This window comes from Oryx dammah, unplaced genomic scaffold, assembly GCF_014754425.2.
Source record: "Oryx dammah isolate SB20612 unplaced genomic scaffold, SCBI_Odam_1.1 HiC_scaffold_2, whole genome shotgun sequence".
Classification (NCBI taxonomy): domain Eukaryota; kingdom Metazoa; phylum Chordata; class Mammalia; order Artiodactyla; family Bovidae; genus Oryx; species Oryx dammah.
Genome location: NW_024070186.1, coordinates 11248933 through 11267119, shown reverse-complemented (window position 1 = coordinate 11267119; position 18187 = coordinate 11248933). Strand labels below are relative to the sequence as shown.

Below are 18187 nucleotides of genomic sequence, written 5' to 3'. Positions count from 1 at the left end.
GAACCAGGCTGAGAGGCTCTTTACAAGGTTTTCTCTGTGATTTCCCCAAAGGAGAGCCTGGGTTTGCGCACGTGGTTAGAAGAAAATCACCAGTGCCAACTAGCAGCAGGGACGTCCTCCCAGGATGCCCAGCAGGAAGCGTTGGAAGGAGAGCTGCCTGCAAGGGGTTCGGAGGAGCCCGGCCAAGGTATGTTTTTAAGTGCTCCTGTGGCAGCCAGCCTGCAGTGGTGTTCTGGGCTGTGACCACATCCCACGAGAGCCACCGGCACTGCGTGTGCTGGCTGTTGACTCTGTAGCTGGGGTGCCGGAAGCCCTTCCCTAGGGTCGAGGAGCAGGCCTTGTGTGTCAGGAGAGGGTCTGCCTGGGCAGCAGCATGGGGTCCTTGGGGGCTATGGGGATGGAGAAGCTGTGGTCATCCCGGGCGTGGACTGGGGCCCAGGAGAGCGGATGCACGGCTGGCCCTGGACACGTAGCCCTGGAAAGGGTGGGTCCCGCATCAAGCTGAGGAGGCAAGTCCCCATGTCCCGCCTTGAGGGCCTGTGACTCAGGGTCCGGGCCAGGGTCCCTTGGAGCTGTATGGGCCTGTGGAAGGCTAGCACGTGGCCCAGAGAGTGGGATCATACCTGCTGGTGCCCAGTCCTGCCCATTCTCCTCCCCACGTGAGCAGTGTCCCATGGCTGCTGCTCAGCATCTTCCAGTCCCCTGGGTTGTGCCCCGTGCCTCTTCCTCCAGCCTGGGACAGTGATGAGCCCTGGCCAGAGCAGCTCTGGGGGGCCGATTCCTCGGTACCCAGACCAGAGGGGCAGCAGCGGGTGTGGACAGCTCGGGACAGGTCTGCTCGTCTGCTTCTGGTGCGCAGTGCCCACGGCAGTGCCCACTGGGCTGCAGACGGGTGTGTCGTGTCCCCTTCTGGTACCGTGCTCCCACAGGGGTTTCAGGGTCTACGCGCAGTTGTCTGGGGCTTCTGAAGCTCAGTGTCCTGTCTTTTGGAGGGTCAGCGTGATGATTCTGCCCCTTGTCCCCACAGAGCTTGCCCGGGAGCCTGTCCTGTGTGCACAGAGCCCGGCCTTGGAGTTGGAGACGGAAGTGCCGGCTGGAGACTTGGGTTTGGAAACCGCACACAGGGCTCAGCTTGTGCTTATTCCAGTGGAGCTCAAGGAAGAAATCGATCTCTTAAAAGTAGAAAACAGAAATTTGCAGGAGAAGTTGCAGCGTGAAATCTGCCTGAAAGAGGACTTGGAGAAAGTAAGTTGAAATGGCTTACCTTGCAGCGATGCTCACATCCACAGGGCTGCATGTGAACTGGCCATGTCAGCACAAGCTCCGAGGTCAGCGCCACCCTCTGCCCTGCAGCAGTGTTTGCTGGGTGCCTCCCTTGGGTGGGGATGGGCTGCCACCTAAGCTCGGACCCATGTGTGTAATCCTAACTCATACAGAGGCTGCGGGGCTTAGGGGAACTGACCGGGTCCTCAGAGCGGTGCCACGGTGGGTGGCGAGGCCACCTTCAGGCCTTGTCCACTGCATCTTCTGTGCTGTTCCAGCCGCCAGGCTGTCTCCATTGACTGAGACTTGCAGCCGTGGACATGCAGTGATGAGACCCCGGCCCACAGCTTGGGCACCTCCCCTAAATTACTAGCGGCCTTGCCGAGGCCTGGAGATTCTCCAAGGCCCAGGGTGGCCATCTGGGCAGTTCTGTGGCTGCCCCGCTCCTCCTCCCGGTGACGCTGTCCCAGGTCCTCCTCCATCGAGGCCGAGTTTCATGGGCAAATCACGTGTTGTCCCCCTACTCACCCGCTGGTCATGAGGACAGGCATATGAAGGCCTGTAGCCTCACAGGGGGTCCCTGAAGGACAGACCCTGCTTGATGGATTTTTACGTTCAAGTGCCTGAGCGCTTCCCTGGCCCCTGATTGCTCTCCCCGTGTGAACTGTCATGAGAGGAATGTGGAGCGAGTGCTCCGCATTTAGCTCGCACAGTATTCACTGTGTTTGGTGGTTCTGTTAACTGCACGTTTATGGTCATCACGTCTTCTTGGGAAACTGCGCTTTCATCCTGCGTGAAATGCCCCGTTTCTGGTGAAGCTTCTTTGTGCTGGAATCTGCCTGCTCTCTGACCAGTGCAGTGTGTTTTCTCTGATGCAACATCTTCTTCCATCCATTTTACTTTTCACCTTTGACTGTATCTACCTGGAGTTAGTGCCAGCCCCACGGGTCAAGGGCTCAGTCCCAGGAGGCTGCCCCTGACCCCTTCAGAAGCCAGCGGCCTCCCCCTCTTCTCCGTGTCGGGCCAAGGTGTGTGCTTAGGCCTTCTGGGCTGGTCTGTGTCTTCTGTTCACCTGCTTGTACATGAGCAGGCACCAGCCTGAGAACTGGGCTGGATTCTGGCACCTCCTGCCCGTCCTGGTGGGCTTTCCCCTTCACTTCCCGGCTCTTCTGGTTCAAACAGGAGCATTTCCAGGTGCACGTCCATGGCACAGGTGGGTTGGTCACCCAGGGCATTTCTTTACTCTGGGTGTCAGGACCCCTAGCCCTGAATCTCCTGGATCTTATCCAGAGCCTGCAGTTGTTTGCTCTAATTAGAGCTGATTCTCAACTATCACCAGGAGCAGGCCCTAAAGTTTAATGACTTGAATAACTGGTTGAAGTCAGTTTCACAAACCTTTCTGGTTTTGTTTTGTTTTGTTTCTTCTCAATGATTGATCAGTATGCTGACCTACTTTGTCTCCTGTTTTGAAAATGAGGATATTTGTGTGTGTGCAGCTTTCTGGTTCGTGTCCCTCTTCATACACCTTGAAGAGTGTTGGTCTCAGCTCACCAGCCTCTTGCTCAGGCCCCTTGTAGACCCTGGGTCATCGTGGTGCAAGTCCAGAGGCTTGGCCCTACTGTCTGCTGCTCGCCTGTGAGCTGTGCTGCCTGGTGATGGTTCTGCTGGGGGAGGGGGCCGGCCCCCCCTTAATGGGAGGTCCCTCTCATGTCTGAGCCCCTGAGCTGTTCTTGGCATTGCAGAGGAGGCCGCCTCTTTGACTGTGTCCAGACCTGCCAGCCCTAGAGGTAACAGTTGGGGCCAGGTGCCGGGCAATGGACACGGTGAACTTAGCCAGATAGTCTTAGATTTGTGCCTTTTAGTCTCCATCATTCCCATCAGCCTGAGAAATACTCCCATTGCTCTGTTCACGTATGTTGTGGGACTATGCTGTTCACTCACTTAGTTGTGTCCAGCTCTTTGCGACCCCATGGACTGCGGCATGCCAGGCTTCTCTGTCCTTCACCATCTCCTGGAGCTTGCTCAGACTCATGCCCATCGAGTCAATGATGCCATGCAACCATCTCATCCTCTGTTGTCCCCTTCTTCTTGTGCCTTCTATCTTTCAGGGTCTTTTCTAATGAGTCAGCTCTTCACGTCAGGCGGCCAAAGTATCAGAGCTTTAGCTTCAACATCAGTCCTTACTGTGAATATTCAGGACTGATTTCCTCTAGGATTGACTGGTTTGATCTCCTTGCAGTCCAGGGGACTCTCAAGAGTCTTCTCCAACACCACAGTTCAAAAGCGTTAATTCTTTGGCGCTCAGCTTTCTTATGGTCCAACTCTCATATCCATACATGACCACTGGAAAAACCATAGCCTTGACTAGATGGACCTTTGTTGGCAAAGTAATGTCTCTGCTTTTTAATATGCTGTCTAGGTTTGTCATAATTTTTCTTCCAAGGGGCAAGTGTTTTTTGATCTCCTGGCTGCAATCACCATCAGCAGTGATTTTGGAGCCCATGAGAAGAAAGTCTCTCACTGTTTCCATTCTTTTCCCATCTATTTGCCATGAAATGCTGGGACCAGGTGCCATGATCTTAGTTTTCTGAATGTTGACTTTTAAGCCAACTTTTTCACTCTCCTTTTTCACCTTCATCAAGAGGCTCTTTAGTTCCTCTTTGCTTTTTGCAATAAGGGTGGTGTCATCTGCATATCTGAGGTTATTGATATTTCTCCCAGCAATCTGCATTCCAACTTGTGCTTCATCCAGCCCAGCATTGTGGGACGAGTGCTTGTATTAATAGCTGACAGAGCTTCTCTGTCTTCAGAGGTGGATTTGGGTCTTTGTGGCCAGTGATCTTTTCATTTAATTTCTTCCTTCTTAAAAAAAAAAAATTGTGTGGTTGCAGGTTAAACAGAATTTAGTTGAAGCTCACCAGGAAGAACTGAAGAGTGCTGAGAAGAGGATTGAGCAAATGAAACAGGAACTCAGGGAGAGAGAGGCTGAGTGGAAAGTTACAAGTGAGGACCTGCGGAGAGGGGCTGAAGAGAGGCTGACGAAGATGCTCCTTGACCTGCGAGAACAGGTGGAGTCTGAGAAGCGGTCCATGATGAACAGGTTTGAGCTTCGAGAAGCCGAAATGAGGCAACTTCAAGACCAGCAGGCAGCTCAGATCCTGGACCTAGAGGGGTCACTGGTGGAACAACAGGGCCGCCTTCGGCAGCTGGAGCTTGGACTCCCCGGAGATGAGTCTCTGCGGTGTGGCCAGTGTGGCCGGGAGCTGGGCTGTGGCCCGGCCCCAGGGGCCCAGGACCAGGAGCTCGCCATGCTCCACCTGAAGGAGGACTGCGCCCTCCAGCTGAAGGTGGCCCAGAGCAGGTGGGTGCCATCCGCAGAGCAGCCTGTTAGGTTCGGAGCCGCCCACCCCCCTGGCCAGTGAGGAAAGGCAGGTCCCCTCCCTGAGCTCCCCAAGGGTGAGGTGGGTCTCCAGGAGGCTGAGGCAGAGCCCCAGGAGGGTGTGTGTGGCTCTCAGGGCTGCAGGCCTCTGGCAGGAATGGCATCCCCGTCCTTCCTGTGGGGCCTGTGTCCCATGAGCCACGCGGCCACGTGTGCATCTTTGACAAGCGTGTGTGTTTTTTGCATGTTTTAGATTTTTAGTAGCAGAACTTCAGCCTTTTTATCCTAAGATTGTGTGGCTCATTCATGAATTTTCTTGTGTTTTTTAAACTCATTAAAAAAATGAACAGCATTTCCCAACTATGTACATACTTCCCTGAAGTTGTTAAGGAGGCCTAGGATGTTGTTGGCTTGCTGCCTCTTTGCAGACCTGGGCTGTGGTGCCCAGGGGTGTTGATGAGCGCTGGGATCGTCAGAGCTGCGTCTTGTGTGTCATCCGCTCCCCAGCGTCTCAAGGCAGGTGCCCAGACTCCTGGCCTGGGGTCTGAGGGTTGAGTTCAAATCCTGACCCACCATGTGAGCTGGATGGACACAGGTGCAATGTGTGGGCTCACGAGACCTTAGTGTCCTCCTCGTGGGCTAATCCGTGGAGAGGCTGTCATGGTGGCTGGTGGGCAGTTGGTACCTGAGACATGTCCCAGCTCTTGTCATTCGCCTGGTGTGTCACGGCACTTGTGCAGATTCTCCCCTGTTCCTGCTGGGGCTCTGGGTGCCTCCTGACTCTGCTCTCAGCCAGTGCCACTGCTTCATGCCCTTGAGTCACCCCGTGGAGGCTGGTTTCTGGGTCTTCTGAACATTCTTTGCAGCCCTGGGGCTCCTGTTGAGGCCACCCTTCCCTGTTGAGGTCTTCTCTTGGCCAAGTGGTGGTCCCCCTGCTTCCTGCAGTATCTGTGGTTTCTGGCTGGGGCTCTGTGCCCTGCACTCTAGTTTGTGGCCGGGGGTGCTGGGCTCCCGCCTGAGCTCCTCTGGCTTCGTGGCCTTTTCCCCATTGGCTCGCGGCTGGTGGTGGTGCCCAGGGAGGAGGGAGAGCAGGCGGGATCTGGGTGGGGCGGCCTCTCCCCTGGCAGCGGGCTCCCCAGGGGTGCTCTTGTGGCTACGCGTCGGCTCTGTGTTCACTTGGCTTGTTGTCTCAGGTTTTTGGAAGAACGTAGAGCAATCACAGAGAAACTGGCCGCAGAGCAAGATGCCTTCCTGCGGGAGGCCCAGAAGCAGCATGCACACGAGCTGCGGCTCCTCCAGGAGGGGCACCAGCGGCATATCCTGTCCCTGACCGCGGAGCTGGAGACCAGGCGCCAGGCCGAGGTGGATGCGTTGAAGTCCTCGTTCGAGCGTGAGCGGTGGGCCCTGGCAGAGGCGCGTGAGGCTGAGTCGCAGGTGAAACATGCTGCTGAAGTCAATGTGTTGGAGGCCAGACACGCGTCACACCTGGATGCTCTGCGCTTGCGGTACCTGTCTGAGCTGCAGGCCGTGCAGGGCAGGCACCAGCGGGCCCTGGAGCTGCTGCGGCTGGACCTGGAGGAGCGGCTGCAGAAGGAGGACGTGGCTCACCACGGGGTCTTGACCCAGGTGCTGGAGCTGCTGGAGCTGCAATGTGCCGAAGAGCTTCAGTCCGCAGAGGACAGCCTGAGAGGGCACGGGAGCCTGGAGCCCCCAGAGGGCGTGAGAGCCCTCTGGCTGCACGGGGCTCGCAAGGTGAGGTGTGTGGGTGGGGCGGGGACAGGGACTTTGCCCTTCCTAGGACCCGCTCGTGTCAGCTGCACGCGTGTCTGTCTGGTGCCCCTGCCCTCTGCCCGCTGCCCCCCACCAGCCATGGGTTTCCTGGTGAGGCAGGTACAGAACAGTGGGTTTTACGGCATTTTTTGGTCTCAGCTTCTTGGTGAAGGCTTTTGGCAGCCGGTGTCCATGTGTGGCCTTTCCTGTGAGCTTGCAGTGGAGTTTTGAAAGGGTGCTTGGGGAAGGGGCTTTGTTGCCAACCCGTGGATTTAAACTGGATTCCCTCGGTTTATAGGGTTTGAAGAAAATGGAGTTTTGAAAGAACACTGTGCTCCTTGGGGCTCGTGTTGTTTCTGTGAGGTAGAGCGCTTTGTCCTATGTCTGAGGCGGTCTGTGTCGGGCAGCGATTGTCCCCGTGGTGGGTGATCTCTGGAGGTGGCCCCGGGGCCCTGCCAGCACCAGGCTTGCCTTGTCTGCAGGCCCGTGGCCCCATGCGTTGTGAGCAGGATGTATTTAGTTGGTTAGAAGTTGAAGTCAGCGTGGGGGCACATTGCTCTGCACTGACTTGGCAGATGTGCATGCCCGGCCTTTCGAAACAGTCCTGTTCTGTGGCTTTGTGCTTTGTCACATCACAAGTAGGTATTCCAGGTCACAAAGCAGGAAACCTCAGCCTTGTGGAAACACAGATACCAGGAGAACCTTCGTTTCCGACTGAGACATGCTTTACGTGTGAGTGGATGTTCCCAGGAGGGTTTCGTTCTCTGGTCTGGTTCAGCTTGTCTAATGATGGGAGGAAAAGGGCAACCCAACCTGCGGAGGCGGTGGGGCTTCATTTCACATGTTGGCTCTGCCTGTCCTGTGTGCTCTGTGGGCGAGACCGTGAGTGAGTTCCGGGAGGGCTGGGCAGGCTCCCGTGGGGTCGTGAGCCTCTGGGTGGTCCCTGGGTGCGGCCCAGGGCAGGTGTCCCTGGGTTGAGGTGCCCCCAGGGTGGTCTGCTTCTGAGCCGTCAGCTGTCAGCTTCCATTCCTCCCAGGCAGAAGGGTGCTTGGGGAAGGGGCTTTGTTGCCAACCTGTGGATTTAAACTGGATTCCCTCGGTTTATAGGGTTTGAAGAAAATGGAGTTTTGAAAGAACATTGAGAGGGAGAAGTGTGTGTCTCTTTCACGGGAAAACTGTGTGTTTTAAACGTGCCTTCATCTCATTAGTGTAAAATGTGCTCATAGGAGGCGTGAGGGGTTGAGGGTGCGTGGGACAGAGGCATGTGGGGTGCACTGACCTGTGGATGTGGCCCCTGGAGGAGGGCAGGGCACATGCCAGGGTCCTGCCCCCTGGGCAGCAGCACCACGCAGCCTGTCATGGCTTAGGGACGGTCACGTGACTATGATGCAGAGACAGGCCCCGCAGGGGGTGCCCCTCGCAGAGGGGTGGCTGTGGGTGGGCATTGCGCCTCCTTCTGGGCAGTGGTGGCTTCAGGAATGACCTAGGGCTCAGACTCTGGCCCCCACAGGGGTGCTGGTGGCATCAACAGAGCCGCTGGGTCTCCAGAAGCTTCTCTCCATCACAGTGCTGAGGGTCTTTCACGAGGTCCGTGTGGAGTGGGCGCTGGGCGGGCCTCGCACCTGCTGAGAGGCTCATTTACTGGCTGACGACCCTTCCCTCCAGGAAGCTTTGCGGGCTCCTGTTCATTCATCCTGCTCGTTCCGTTGCCTGTTGGTGAGACACGTGTCATGTGTGCTCCTTGGCTCAGCGCTTTTGTACTTGTGTGTTGACTCTTGTTCAATCATTGAGAGCATTTGGGGAGCATGTTTCTAGTTGTGTGTTGAAGTACATCATCCCTTTGTTAGGAAGGATATGTAAGCATTAGATACTGTCTAAGTGCCCTTTTTGTCTCGCTCATTTCACAGGAGAAAACAGCTGGGTTTGTGGGGAGGTGCCATTTCTTCCCATTTTAACTTTGCTTTGGAGAAAATTTCAACAGAAACAGAGAATAGTTCAGGATGGGACTGCCCACGGGGTACATGCCAGTCTCAGTGCATCAAGCTGCCCAAGTAAACCAGAAGCATACTCCACGCTGTCCTACAGAGTCAATAGTGATCTTTTAATGTCATCACAGATCCAGCCTGAGACCCAGTTTCTTCTGTGATAGGTCAAGTTGGGATACACGTAGGGGTGGGAGAACAGTTCCGGTCCAGATCTACACACAGGCCAGGAGAACAGTCATGCCCACGTCTACACATGGGCCAGGAGAATAGTTCATGCCCACGTCTACACACGGGCCAGGAGAATAGTTCATGCCCACGTCTACACCTGGGCCAGGAGAATAGTTCATGCCCACGTCTACCCCTGGGCCAGGAAAATGGTTTATGCCCACGTCTACCTCTGGGCCAGGAAAATGGTTTATGCCCACGTCTACCCCTGGGCCAGGAGAATAGATCATGCCCATGTCTGCACACGGGCTAGGAGAATAGTTCACGCCCACGTCTATACCTGGGCCAGGAAAATGGTTTAGGTCCATGTCTGCACATAGGACAAGAGAATAGTTCATGCCCATGTCTACATATGGGACAGGAGAATAGTTCAGATCTATGTCTACACCTGGGCTGGGAGAATGGTTCAGTTTCGTGTCTACACATGGGACAGGAAAATAGTTCAGGTCCATGCCTACACCAGGGCAGGAGAATAGTTCAGGTTCATGCCTATAACCGAGACAGAATAGTCAATGTCTACCCATGGGCCAGGAGAATAGTTCAGGTTCGTGTCTACACCCAGGACAGGAGAATAGTCCGTCTACACACGTCCTGGGAGAATAGTTCAGGCCCACGTCTACACACATGCTGGGAGAATAGTTCAGGTCCACGTCTACACCAGGGCAGGAGAATAGTTCAGGTCCACGTCTACACCAGGGCAGAATAGTTCAGGTCCACGTCTACCCATGGGCCGGGAGAATAGTTGAGGTTCGTGTCTACACCCAGGACAGGAGAATAGCCCATGTCTGTTCCTGGGCCAGGAGGATATTTGCAGGCAGTATTTGCCACCTTCTGCCCTCTTCCCTCAGGCTTTCCTCGCAGACAGATATTCCATGAAGCCTTGCTGGGCGTCTCCTGGGTGCCATGGTCATTGTTCCCAAAATAGCAGGGACGCGCTGTTCTTCCTCTGTGAACAGGTTTTATCTGGGCCACAAATATCTCGCACCTGTTTGAGAAGCAGTGTCACTCATCAGAAGAGTTGTTTACCCAGGGCCTGTGAGATTGGGTTACTTTGCAAGTTACTTCGCTCTGGAGTTTGGTTGTAAGAATAGTTCTCTGAACACGTAAGCCTGATTTCCTGTTTTAGAGATAAGTGTCCCTTGCAGAAGTGGCCCTTACGTCGGGGACACGGAGCAGGGAAGGGAAGCGGGAGTCAGCTGTCGTGTGCTCACTGTTGGTTGTGCAGGCAGTCTCGCTCTTTCTGGCAAAGTAAATGCTCTGTTCATAGCATTTTTTAAAATCGTAAGAGACCTGTGGTTGTTTTCAATATACTTTGAATGTCTTCAATTATCAGTTGAATTTGTTTTTAATACTGAGTTTGTGTTCTTTGGATAATACTGCTTATTTTTTCTTCTGTAGGTGTATCCATTTTTCGATGATTAAAATATATATCACATTTCCCATAGAATTCTGTGGATTTTTAGAAAAACCTGGAAATAGTTTCTTAAAAACTTCTATTGACTTTACCATTTAGCACACGGCAGATTGAACAGAATTCGATCTGTAAAGCAGAGTTTACTCAGGCAGCATGTGGAACAGTGGTGTGTAGGGAGGTCCTGTGCATCATCACAGTGAAAACACGTGGATGAAGTGTGAGCTGCACCCTGCCCACATGTCCACGTACGTGCTCGTGGCTCAGGTTGACCTTCCTTCCCACTCAGCAGGAGCCCGAGGCCCAGTGCTCAGCTCCCCAGGCGGGGCGGGAGGAGGAGATGGAGCTCCTGGAGTGTAAGCCAGAAGCCTCCCTGGAGCAGCAGGTCACACCGTTACAGGTACTGGGTTAGGAGCCACAGTTCCGTTTTATTGTTATCTTTCCTCATCTGCAAAGAATATTTTAGTCTAAATTAATTTTGGTATTCAGAATTAAAGCATATTTTCATTGTTTTAGAAACCGAGGGTTTTTAGGCAACTTTTTTCATTCATTTTTATATTTAAAGTGACTAGCCTATTTTTTCTGCTTAGAAATTGTCATCAAGTAGTTGTTCCTTAAGCAACATGGAATTAGGGGTGCTAATGCTCTACACAGTCGAAAATCTGTATCTAGTTTATAGTTGGCCCTCAGTATATGTGGTTCCTCCATATCTGCCATTGCTGTGAATCCCCAGATTCAGCCGCCTGGATTGCGTATTTACTGTTGAACCAAAATCTGTGGGACTTTCCTGGTGGTCAGTGGTTAAGACTCTGCACTCCCAGTGCAGGGGGCACAAGTTTGATCCCTGGTCGGGGAACTAGATCCCTCATGCCTCGTGGCGTGTGTATAGGTTGAATGTCATGGTTCAGCACCATCTTCGAGAGTCAGCTGTGTATAAATCTGGGGAAGTTGGAGTCCCCTTCATGATCTTGCTTTGGCAACTCAGCAGCTGCCACATCAAGCGTTTTCTTCTTTAATGAGCCTATTTCCAGGAAAGGAACTCTGCACATAAGTGACCTTCACTACTCACAATGATTTTTACTGTGGGTTTGTTTTGTTTTAGATTGCAGCTTTGTTGAGATCATAAAAAGCTCTCTTTTTGAAGTATATAGTACAGTGGTTTTTAGTATATTCACAAAGTTGTATCTTATTCCAAAACATTTGTATCACCAGAGAAGAAACCCCCCACCCATTAGCAGTCTCTCTCCTCTCCCAGCCCCTGACAACCACCAGTCTGCTTCCTGTTTCTGTAGATTTGCCTTTTCTGGACATTTTATTGAAATCAAATCATATGGTATGTGGTGTTTTGTGTTTGATTGCTTTCACCTAGAATAATGGGTTCTAGATTCATACGCGTCACTATTTGCAGTTTGTTTTCTGTGTATCTTGTCTCTTCTGTTCCTCTAGTCCTCCATTACTGCCTTCTTCCATTTTAATTTCCTTGATGTTTATATATATATATCAGTTCAGTTCAGTTGCTCAGTCATGTCAGACTCTTTGCCACCCCACAGACTGCAGCACACCAGGCTTCCCTGTCCATCACCATCCTAGAGCTTGCTCAAACTCATGTCCATCAAGTTGCTGATGCCATCCAACCATCTCCTCCTCTGTCCCCTTCTCCTCCTGCCCTCAATCTTTCCCAGCATCAGGGTCTTTTCCAATGAGTCAGTTCTTCGCATCAGGTGGCCAAAGTATTGGAGCTTCAGCTTCAGCATCAGTCCTTCCAATGAACACCCAGGACTGATTTCCTTTAGGATGGACTGGTTTGATCTTCTTGCAGTCCAAGGGACTCTTAAAAGTCTACTCCAGTACTACAGTTCAAAAGCATCAACTCTTTAGCTCTCATATTTCTTTATGGTACGTCTCTCATCCATACATGACTACGGGAAAAACCATAGCTTTGATTAGACAGACTTCTGTTGGCAAAGTAATGTCTCTGCTTTTTACTATACTTTCTAGGTTGGTCATAGCTTTTCTTCCAAAGAACAAGCATCTTTTAATTTCTTGGCTGTGGTCACCATCTGTAGTGATTTTGAAGCCCAAGAAAATAAAGTCTCACTGTTTCCTTTGTTTCCCCATCTATTTGCCATGAAGTAATGCGATTGGATGCCATGATTTTCATTTTTTGAATGTTGAGTTTTAAGCCAGCTTTTTCACTCTTCTCTTATGCTTTCATCAAGAGGCTCTTTAGTTCTTATTCACTTTCTGCCATAAGGGTGGTATCATCTGCATATCTGAGGTTATTGATATTTCTTCCAGCAATCTTGATTCTAGCTTGTGCTTCATCCAGCCCATCATTTCAAATGATGTACTCTTCATACAAGTTGAATAAGCAGGGTGACAGTATACAGCCTTGTCATATTCCTTTCCCAGTTTGGAACCAGTCTGTTTTTCCATGTCTGGTTCTAACTGTTGTTTCTTGATCTACACACAGATTTTTCAGGAGGCAGGTAACGTGGTCTGGTATTCCTATCTCTTAAAGAATTTTCCACAGTTTATTGTGATCCACACAGTCAGAGGCTTTGGCATAGTCAATAAAACAGAAGTAGATGTTTTTCTGGAATTCTCTTGCTCTTTCGATCATCCAGCAGATGTTGGCAATTTGATCTCTGGTTCGCCTGCCTTTTCTAAATCCACTTGAACATCTGGACATTTTTGGTTCACGTACTATTGAAGCCTTGCTTGGAGAATTTTGAGCCTTTGCTAGCGTGTGAGGTGAATTCAGTTGTGCAGTAGTTGGAACATTCTTTGACATTGCCTTTCTTTGGGATTGGAATGAAAATTGACCTTTTCCAGTCCCATGGCCATTGCTGAGTTTTCCAAATTTGCCGGCATGTTGAGTGCATCACTTTCACAGCATCATCTTTTAGGATTTAAAATAGCTCAGCTGGAATTTCATCACCTGCCATAGCTTTGATCATAGTGATGCTTCCCAAGGCCCACTTGACTTCGCACTTCAGGATGTCTGGCTCTAGGTGAGTGATCACACCATTGTGGTTAGCCATGTCATTAAGATCTTTTTTGTATAGTTTTTCTGTGTATTCTTGCCACCTCTTTGTTTATCTTCAGCTTTTGTTAGGTCCATACTATTTCTCTCCTTTATTGTGTCCATCTTTGCATGAATGTTCCCTTGGTATCTCTGATTTTCTTGAAGAGATCTCTGGTCTTTCCCATTCTATTGTTTTGCTCTATTTCTTTGCATTCATCACTTACGAAGGCTTTCTTCTCTCTCCATATAACAGTATGGTTCAGATTAATACCAACTTGATTTTAATGGTTTATAAAGCTACCTTTCTACATAGCTTCCGTCCCCCCTTCCTTCCTCCTTTGTGCTGATGTTGTCATGCAAAGAACATCTGTGCACACTTCGTGCTCATTGCTTTATGCAGTTGTCTTCTAAATCACATAGGAGGGAAAAAGACTTACAAACAAAAACTACATTTGTTTTGTCTTTCATGTTTACCTATATAGTAACGTTTTCCAGCGTTCTTTCTTTGTTCTTGTGTATTCAAGTTAACGTCTAGTCTCCTTTCATTTTAGCCTGAAGGACTCCCTTTAGTATTTTTTCACAGGAAGGTCTGTTAGTGATTAATTCTATTTTTATCTGTGAATGTCTTAATTTTTCCTTCATTTAGAAAGATCATTTCCTGGATATGGAATTCTTGGTTGACATTATTTGGCTTTCAGCACTGTGCACAAGGCGTCCTGCTGCCGTTCGGCTTCTGGTTTCTGATGAGAAGGGCTTCCTTGGTGGCTCAGATGGTAGAGAAGAACCTGCCTGCAGTACAGGAGACCTGGGTTCGATCCCTGGGTCAGGAAGATCCCCTGGAGAAGGGAACGCCTACCCACTCCAGAATCCTGGCCTGGAGAATTCCATGGACAGAGAAACCTGTCAGGCTACAGTCTGTGGGGTCTCAAAGAGTCGGACACGACTGAGCGACTGCCACTTTCACTTACTGATGAGAAGTGAGCTGGCTGTACTCCTGTTGAGGAATCCTTTTGTTGGGCTGCTTCTCTTGATGCTTTCAATATTTTCTTTATCTTTCAACAGTTTGATTATGATGTGTCCAGATATGGCTCTCTGAGCTTATCCTCCTTGGAGTTCATTGAGGAGCTTCTGTGTATAAATTAATATTTTTTCATCACATTTGCAAAGTGTTTGGCCACGTTATCTCCAGTTTTTCTTCTGCCCCGCTCCTTCTGTCCTCTCCTCCAGGATGCTCATTATGTGTTTGTTGGTCTCTGTGGGTGTCCCAGAGGCCTTTAGCCTACTTATTTATTTTTTTTCTTCTTTATTTTTGTTCCCCAGACTGACTAATCTCTGAGTAATAATTTGACCAGTCTTCATGTTGGCTGATTCCTCTACCCACTTGAATCTGCTGTTGAATCCCTCCTGTGAAACTTTCAGTAATTGTACTTCTAAGCTTCAAAATGTCTGTTGGTTTCATTTCATAACCTTATCTCTTTACTGTGGGGCTCTGGTCTTGATAGCCCTTTAGTGCTCTGGCAGGCAGTTTACATCTCTGGCTGAATTTTCACTTCCTTTTAAGTTTTTGATCACCCTCTTATTAGCTCGGGTGTTGTTATTGCCTCAGGCTGCTGAGATGTTAAACAGTGGTTGCTAATTGTTTTTGACAAATGGCTTGGGAAGAGGATTGTTGAGGAGAACTCTGCTTCAGATCAGATAAAAACCAGCTTTGAGAATGGAGCTTGTCAACGAGCTGGCCAGACAGGTCAGTTAATGACAGTTGGTGTTGCTGCTTTGGTGGCGCTGCAAACCCATTCTGTCCCTCCTCCTTTCCTCAAGACTGCTGGGCTGAATGTTCTTTAAAAAAAAAAATTTGGGGGGGTAGCAACTTAGTTCCCTGATCAGAGATTGAACCTTGGGTCAAATCCAAGCCCAAAGTTGTGAAAGTACTGAGTCTTAACCCCTGGACCACCAGAGATTCCCTGGGCTGCACTTTCAAGGAAATCCCAAAGATTGGAGTGATGCGGTTAGGGCAGGTTGAACCACTCAAAGCTTCCTGTTCTTTTAAGATTTTGGGGGGCTGCTCTCGGTCTTCCTTGCTGCGTGCATGCTTCCTCTAGTTGTGGCGCACAGGCTTCTCATTGTCTTGGCTTCTCCGTTGCAGAGCACAGGCTCTGAGGTGCACGGGCTCAGGAGTTGTGGCATACGGACTTCAGTAGTTGCAGCATGTGGGCTTTAGTGGTTGGAGGATGCGGGCTTTAGTAGTTGCAGCATGCGGGCTTTAGTAGTTGCAGGATGCGGGCTCAGTAGTTGTAGCATGCGGGCTTTAGTAGTTGCAGGATGCGGGCTTTAGTTGCAGGATGCAGGCTTTAGTAGTTGTAGCATGCGGGCTTTAATAGTTGCAGGATGCGGGCTCAATAGTTGCAGGATGCGGGCTTTAATAGTTGCAGGATGCGGGCTTTAGTAGTTGTAGCATGTGGGCTTTAGTAGTTGTAGGATGCAGACTCAGTAGTTGTAGCCTGCGGGCTTTAGTAGTTGCAGGATGTGGGCTTTAGTAGTTGCAGGATGTGGGCTTTAGTAGTTGTAGCTTGCGGGCTTTAGTAGTTGCAGGATGCGGGCTTTAGTAGTTGCAGGATGTGGGCTTTAGTAGTTGTAGCTTGAGGGCTTTAGTAATTGGAGCATGTGGGCTTTAGTTGCAGGATGCGGGCTTTAGTAGTTGTAGTTTGCAGGCTTTAGTAGTTGTAGCATGTGGGTTTTAGTAATTACAGGATGTGGGCCCAGTAGTTGTAGCATGCAGGCTTTAGTAATTACAGCATGGGGGCTCAGTAGTTGCAGCATGTGGGCTCAATAGTTGTGGCACACAGGCGTAGTTGCCCCTCAGCATGTAGAATCTTCCTAGACCAGGAACTGAATCTTTGTCTCCTGTGTTGGCGGGCAGATTCTCAACCACTGCACCACCAGAAAAGTCCCAAAGTTTCTTGTTCTCTGGTGACTCAGCCTTTGTTTTTAATGACACTAATTTTCTGAAGAAGCTGATTTTTGACAGTTTTTGCCAGTGTTCTCAGTGTAGAGGAATGATGTTTTGGAGGTCCTTATTCTGCCATTCTGAAAGTACTACCTCTGTAGTTTAAAAAAAAAAAGAAAGCTAATTTCATTAATATATTCTAACTCATCAGATGAGCATTATTAAAAAATATTTAAGAAGAAACAGTTTATCTTTTAAAATGAGAGGAAGTTAGGTTTCTAAATATATTGGATCTTAATGGCCATGATACCCTGATGATGGAAATTTCTTAATGTGACTGCTGGGAAAGGTAGCAGGCTGGTTTGGTTTTTTATTTTATATTCTTTGTGATAAGCACATTTGAACGCATGTTCACTGGGGTAGTGGCCTAGGTCTTTTGGATCATTTCTCTTGATGCAGAGTATGGAATCAATGAGTATTTGTTTGAATGAATTAAATTCTAGTGAGCAGCAGAGAAAGGGAGCGAGGATAATTTTATAACTTAATGGCATTTTTTGTTAATAGTATACTTTTATACAGGGTGAATTTGGAAGTGAAAGGAAAGCTGCTTTGCTTGAAAAAGAGGAGATACCTAAACTTGAACATGAGAAGGCACATCCTCCTTACGAAAAAGAGAAAGAATCTTTGTCTCTGCAGCTACAGGAGAAGAACAATCAAATTCTGCAGGTATGTGAAATGTATCTTTTCTTTGTTAATACTTTTCTGTGTATGGTAAAAATATGCTTAACATAATACTTACTGTTTCAGTCATTTTAAGTGTACAGTTTAGTGGCCTTAACCACATTCAGAATATTGTGCAACTGTGGCTACTGTCCATTTCCAAAACCTGTTCATCATCCCAAGTAGAGATTCTGTGTTTGTTAAAAATAAGTCCCATCCCCCTCCCTCCAGCCCTGGTACCCACTGTTGTGCTTTCTGCCTCTGTGGTTACTCTAGGGATCTCATTTCAGAGGAATCATACAACATACGTTGTTTTGTATCTGACTTATGTCACTTAGTGTCATGCCCTCAAGGTCCATCCACATAGTGTGTGTATCAACGTTGGTGGCTTTTTATGGCTAAATAATATTATTCCATTGTATGCAGACACCACATTTTGTCTATCTGTTCATCTGTTGATGGGTGTCTATTAGTGGTCATATCTTTCTTTTGGCTGTTGGGCATAATGCTGCTGTGAGCATTGGGGCATGAGTTTTTGTTTCAGTCCCTGCTTTTGATGTTTCGGGGTGTATATCTAGGAACAGAGTTAACGAGTCACATAATTCTGTGTTTAACTTTTGAGGAACTGTTGAACCGTTTTCCACAGTGGCTGTGGCATTATGCATTTCTGCCAACAGTGCATGAGAGTTTTAGTTTTTCTACATTCTTGTCAATGCTTGTTTTCATTTTTAAAGATAATAGCCATCATAACAGATCTGAGGTGATATCTTGTTTTTATTTGCATTTCTCTAATGAAAATGACTAATGATGTTGGACATCTTTTCATAACCATTTTTATCTGTTCAGGTAGGTCCTTGATTCTTTTTTTTTCTTTTGAAGTATAGTTAATTTGGGGATTTCCTGGTGTTTTAGATGGTAAAGAATCCACCTGCAATGCAGATTGTTAATTATAAAATAATTAATTTACAATGTTGTGTTAGTTTCAAGTGTATAGCAAAGTGATTCAGTTATACACACTCACACACACACAACTGTATATAGTTTTTCAGATTCTTCACCTTTTAGATTATTAGAAGATATTGAGTAGAGTTCCCTGTGCTACGCAGTCAGTCCTTGTTGGTTACCTGTATACACAGTAGTGTGTATATGTTAATCCCAAGCTCCTAACATATCTCCAAATCTGTGAGTCTATTTCTGTCTTGTAGTGAAAGTCTTCGTCACCCAGTCATGTCCGACTCTTTGTGACTCCACAGACTATAGCCTGACTGGCTTGTCTGTCCATGGGATTCTCCAGGCAAGAATACTGGAGTGGGTTGCCATTTCCTTCTCCAGGGAATCTTCTTGATCCGGGGATTGAACCCGGGTTTCCCACAGTCCAGACAGACTCTTTACTGACTTAGACACTAGGGAAGCATCTATCTTATAAATACATTTGTTTGTATCATTTTTTTTTTAGATTCCA

The 18187-nt window shown here is 49.0% G+C and overlaps 1 protein-coding gene across 4 annotated transcripts in view; it reads left to right on the top strand.

The window, feature by feature from the left end:
* PCNT (pericentrin) overlaps positions 1 to 18187 on the top strand; it is a 107405-nt gene that overhangs the window by 24497 nt on the left and 64721 nt on the right. For all 4 annotated transcript variants that reach the window (XM_040264561.1, XM_040264551.1, XM_040264543.1 and 1 more), the window contains exons 11-16: positions 52 to 187; positions 1028 to 1245; positions 4155 to 4624; positions 5836 to 6394; positions 10323 to 10433; positions 16570 to 16731. In XM_040264561.1, coding sequence (XP_040120495.1) covers positions 52 to 187; positions 1028 to 1245; positions 4155 to 4624; positions 5836 to 6394; positions 10323 to 10433; positions 16570 to 16731 — 1656 coding nt within the window. The remainder of the gene's footprint in view (positions 1 to 51; positions 188 to 1027; positions 1246 to 4154; positions 4625 to 5835; positions 6395 to 10322; positions 10434 to 16569; positions 16732 to 18187) is intronic.